The sequence below is a fragment of the Passer montanus genome, unplaced genomic scaffold, assembly GCF_014805655.1.
Source record: "Passer montanus isolate IOZ18808 unplaced genomic scaffold, ASM1480565v1 scaffold35, whole genome shotgun sequence".
Classification (NCBI taxonomy): domain Eukaryota; kingdom Metazoa; phylum Chordata; class Aves; order Passeriformes; family Passeridae; genus Passer; species Passer montanus.
The window spans coordinates 5,468,410-5,473,449 of NW_024368263.1; the positions used below are offsets into that span (position 1 = coordinate 5,468,410).

General features: G+C 44.6%; 1 protein-coding gene across 1 annotated transcript; it reads right to left on the reverse strand.

The window, feature by feature from the left end:
- Positions 1–1,026: 1,026 nt before the first annotated feature.
- Positions 1,027–5,040, reverse strand: COPRS (coordinator of PRMT5 and differentiation stimulator). The gene is made up of 4 exons (XM_039716300.1): positions 4,579–5,040; positions 4,192–4,279; positions 3,459–3,710; positions 1,027–1,993 (listed from the first exon to the last, which is right to left on the reverse strand). The coding sequence occupies exons 2-4, from the start codon at positions 4,274–4,276 to the stop codon at positions 1,824–1,826; spliced, it is 507 nt and encodes a 168-aa protein (XP_039572234.1). The 5' UTR covers positions 4,277–4,279; positions 4,579–5,040; the 3' UTR covers positions 1,027–1,823.

The window sequence follows — 5,040 nt, forward strand, 5'->3', positions numbered from 1 at the left end:
GCTAGAAATCCAGCCCGGGGAGCTCGCTCTGCTGAGCACACGCCGAGCAATTTTCTGCTGCCCTCTGCAGGGAAGCCTTGAGCCTTGTCATCCACAGCCAGGCCTGCACAGGATAAACAGGCTCACAAAAAAACCAGGGAGTTTTCAGAGGAATTTTTACAATTTACTGGTGTATTGTTACTTCAACAGTAATCTGCGCTCAATTTATCATCATGAATACTGCACTTATAATTGCAAATCAACCTTTTCACTTGAGATGATGAGCCAGTTATTGGCATAACTGAGGAAGTTTTGATGGAAATATTAATCCCTAGGTGACTCCATCATATGGGAATAAAAGACCAGGCCCTCTTCCTTGCAACCTCAACACTATGCTTCCACTCTGCTTTGACTGCTACGTACCAAAACATAATCAGGAATTGAAAGGTACCCAAAGAAAAGCTCTTATCTCACAAGCTCTTGTTCTCCTGTACTCTCTAGGAAAATATTAAGGAAATATCACTGTGTCATTCACTTCTTCCTTCTAAACTAGTGCACGAATTATTTTGGTCTCATACACTGAATGATTAAAAAAAAAAGAGATAGGAAACCAAAAAACTCCTCATTGTACAGTGCTTCAGTTCAGCCAGTGTCTAAACACAAAGCCATGAAAATGTTTTTGAGATAAAAGTGTTTAATGAAACATGAGCACGTTGAAAGTTATTGTTACTCAGGTGACCAGCTACTCAATCCACTTACACACTTCATTTGAGAACACAACTCCAGAGCAAAGGTGAGAAGGATATGGTTCTAGTTCCACCTCTTCCCTTAGGGACTCTGTGGAGGTATTTTGTGCTCCCATCTCCTCATCTGCCACAACACAAACAGCAGAACAGCATCAGGAACCTTAATTCACTACTGTCTGCAGGAAGGACTCTGTGGAGGTATTTTGTGTTCCCATCTCATCTGCCACAACACAAACAGCAGAACAGCATCAGGAACCTTAATTCACTACTGTCTGCAGGACACTGAGATGATATGCTGAAATATGTATATATAAGCAGAGATATTTTCTTTGTCATTGCACATCTGATGTTGCATGAGAATGTAATAAAGACAACTGTGGGACTCTAGGATAATGTGTCCATACACAAGAAGGTCTGATGTGGAGAAATCTTTGTTGGGAGGCAGCCTCAAGCACCCAGCATTCCTACTGGATGGAGTATGGCCCCCTATATAGCAGCACACGTATCTGCAAAATGTGTACCATGTATTTGTAATTCCTTTATGCTGAAATACATAAAAATAAACACAAAACAACTTGTTCTGTATTCGCCACAGCTGATTTTGTTAAAACACCAGTATAAGAATCACAAATGGACTTTTAAACCATATGGAAATACAACAGACCAGCTTGAAGGAGGGAGAGTTTTTAAAGCTATCCAAACCAATCTGACAGCATCAAATGTAAAGGAAAAAAAACTAAAAGTTGCACAAAAACATAGGGATCAGCATGTCAAAACTGACAGAAGCCTGGCAACAAGCTGAAGTTTAGAAATTAAATACTTCTCCTCAAGCAATTAATTAGCAACATAGATCTATATAATACAAACAAAACCTCCAGAAATGCACTGACTCCTTACACCCAGCACCTGCACTCTTATCTCCAGGGCAAGGGTGGGCAGTTTATGAACAGAAACAGTCTAAGCAAAACTCTGGAGATGGTGTTGCATTTCTGGCCTCAGGCCCAACTCTGCAGAAACGCCACGGGACTTGGCAGAGCTCAGTCACTGAAGAACATAACGCAGCACAGAAGCCACACTTCCTTCTGACCAGACTCAACCTCATTCATCAGCATCATCAAACTGGCCCTTCTCAACTGTTCTAACTCGTGGTGGAAAAACAAAGCAAGGTGTGTGGTGACAGCCTGGGTTGTAAAACCAATCCTCCTTCCATACATATGAGCCGAAAAGATTGTTTTCCTCAAAGCTTCCACCGGAGAGATCATCAGCATCTAAAGATAAAATAAAAGGTTTAAACCATGGGAGATACTCAGGAAAGTAGTGGAATAGTGTAGCAGGTTATTATGGGGGTCTATGGTATCTTCTAGTTCACTATTTCAGTCTGATCTGCACTTTAATTAGACCTTTAAAAAAAATTAATTTGGCAATGTCTTCATTTTAAGGAAGGTTCATGCCACACAGACAAAACAGTCTTCCAGAAAGCTCACTGATGTACCTGGGACTTAGAATGTCTGGCACCAGCTCTTACAAGACATGCTGTTCTTTCACATCTTCCCTGGGAATAAAAGGCTCATGAGACTATCAATTTTATTTGCCTTTCCCCTTGCTGCTGTTGTCATAACACCATCCCAAAGAGGGGTCCTCCAAACCCTCTAAGAACTGGGTCACTGGACACAACGGGAGGGTGGAGTCCTGGAAAAGCTGTCTTGGAAAAACATTTCCACTAGGCTAGAATCAAGCATAATGGGCCTGTATTTAACCAATCTAGCACAAAAATAGGGCAAAGTGTTTTAACAGAAGCATAAAGATTTCTAGCAGACACTGAGCAAAGAAAAAGCCCAGAGCATGGAGAAGCAGAGGACCCAACACAATATCCCACATGTCAGCCTCCAGCAGCACTGCCAAACAAGCCACCACAGCAAGAGCTAAAGACACTTAAAAAGCCATGAATCAGCAGTTTTGTATTTGCAGCGGTTAACTCAGACACTTGTACTGAATATGCTTCAGAAGGACCTGAATCCAATCATCACATCTGCCTTAGTTTGTGAGGATTTAAAGAGCTACAGGTGGGATGAGCAAGTTAAAATAAACTGGGCAAGAGGAGCAGTTCCAGTATTTGACAACAAAATTGTGCATTACACATTCAGGAGGTCAACACAAGAAACTGCTTTCCAAAATAGAACATGGAGTTACTTAAAACACATTCTCCTGCCTCCAACTATCCAAAACTCAAATGAAGCACAAGTAAATGTTTACTCACCATAAGGACCATATGCAGACTCCTCCAATTCTTTATCCCAGTCCTCCACCTCATGCTCAGATGCATCTTGCTGCCCTGAAGACTCAGGTCCATTGGAAACTTCACTATCCCACACATCCAGGTCAGCATATATATTGTACCAGCCCTCATCAGTAGAGGACCAATCAGCACAGTTTTGTATTTGCAGCAGTTAACTCAGACACTTGTACTGAATATGCTTCAGAAGGACCTGAATCCAATCATCACAGCTGCCTTAGTTTGTGAGGATTTAAAGAGCTACAGGTGGGATGAGCAAGTTAAAATAAACTGGGCAAGAGGAGCAGTTCCAGTATTTGACAACAAAATTGTGCATTACACATTCAGGAGGTCAACACAAGAAACTGCTTTCCAAAATAGAACATGGAGTTACTTAAAACACATTCTCCTGCCTCCAACTATCCAAAACTCAAATGAAGCACAAGTAAATGTTTACTCACCATAAGGACCATATGCAGACTCCTCCAATTCTTTATCCCAGTCCTCCACCTCATGCTCAGATGCATCTTGCTGCCCTGAAGACTCAGGTCCATTGGAAACTTCACTATCCCACACATCCAGGTCAGCATATATATTGTACCAGCCCTCATCAGTAGAGCCACTGACATCACCTTCATTGGGGGAGGTAGAAGCAGATTCACTTCCTTCAGACTTGCCATCAGAAACATTTGGAATATTCCGCAGCAAATGTTCTAAAACCAGTAGAAAGCACCAACAAGTACACTCAGAAATTAAACAAGAACAATTAAGTGTTGTGCACTTTGTGACTACTAATCTTATTGTAATACATGCAGTTTCCTATATATGTAATATCACTCCAGGGCTGCTTCACATTTCAGATGCTTGGGAAGAGTGGACATAGCCTTGCACCACAACACCCAGGCAAATCAGACTTTCTTGTTGGAAAATAACTCTGTAAACTAGGACAAAGGACAAAGCAGTCTTGCTTCACCACATTCACCTGTAGGTATTAAAAAAAAAATAATTCTGGTTTTAAAAAAAAAAAAGTTGTATTAATTACTTATGTACTTAGGCATACACAAATATCTACATGGAAATAATTTAGCACAGAAAGTAAAGAGGCATTTCCCATGCAACACCAAAAGGTTTTGAGGAGATTTCTCAAGCAGTGTACAAGTTTCAATATTTGTGACCTACTTTGTTTTGTCCTACCTTTTCTGGGCTTCCAGATCATAGTTTCTGTCTTATCAGGAAGCTGTTTCCCCTCGGAGTTTGCAGCCTCAAAGGCAGCAGCCATCACCTATGAGAAATTTTTAAAGAATGCAGTAGCAATTCTGATTGCTCATGTGCTACCCCATGTGTTCCCGAGGGTCTCCATTTGTTCCCTTGATGAATCGGAGGTTTAACAACAAACAGGCTTTCACTTCAGAAGGCAAATCTGCAGAGCTGTAGCTAATTCTGCTGCTGCCATCGGTTACCCTGAGCACTAAGCTGTCCTCACTCACACCCCCGACCCAAATCGCGCCCCTTTGGGAATGGCGGCACAGCGTGAAGGCACCAGAGGGAATTAAAGACACAAGGAAGGGAAGAAGCACTAACACTGAACCAAGGGCTCTGCGGGAGCCACGCTCCGAGCGGGACCCTCCAGCTCCCTGAGGGGCTGGCCAAGATGGGGGAGAGCAGCAAGAAACCCTCAGCTGCTCTGAGGGGCGCGCAGCCAAAGGGACGGCGAGTTCTCCTCACAATTCCAGTGGAACAAGGAGGAGCCGGCGGTGGGTGCGGGAAGCCGGAGCCTGCAGCGGCCGAAGCCGGTGGCCCTCAGGCGTCCCCGCCACCTCCGCTGCCCGCCCGCAATCCCGTGACGCCCGAACCTTCGGAGCCGAGCCCGGCCTGAGGGCGCCCGGGCAGCGTGAGCCGGGCGGGCCCGCGGCTGTGCCCGGGGACAGGCTGCGGCACCGGGGTGAGGCTGGCAGGGACGGGGCGGCTGCTCCCGCCCGGCCCCGCTGCCTGCAACGCCGCCACCGCCCAGAGCTTCGGCACCACAGACGCAGTTCGGATGGA

What these genes read in the sequence shown, in the direction of transcription:
- COPRS (XM_039716300.1), bottom strand. Translation starts at nt 4,276, where the DNA reads ATGGCTGCTGCCTTTGAGGCTGCAAACTCCGAGGGGAAACAGCTTCCT. An exon ending in GATCTGGAAGCCCAGAAAAG is followed by an intron (nt 3,711 to 4,191) that starts GTAGGACAAAAC and finishes TACTGGTTTTAG; the next exon opens with AACATTTGCTGCGGAATATT. An exon ending in GTCTGCATATGGTCCTTATG is followed by an intron (nt 1,994 to 3,458) that starts GTGAGTAAACAT and finishes TTTTATCTTTAG; the next exon opens with ATGCTGATGATCTCTCCGGT.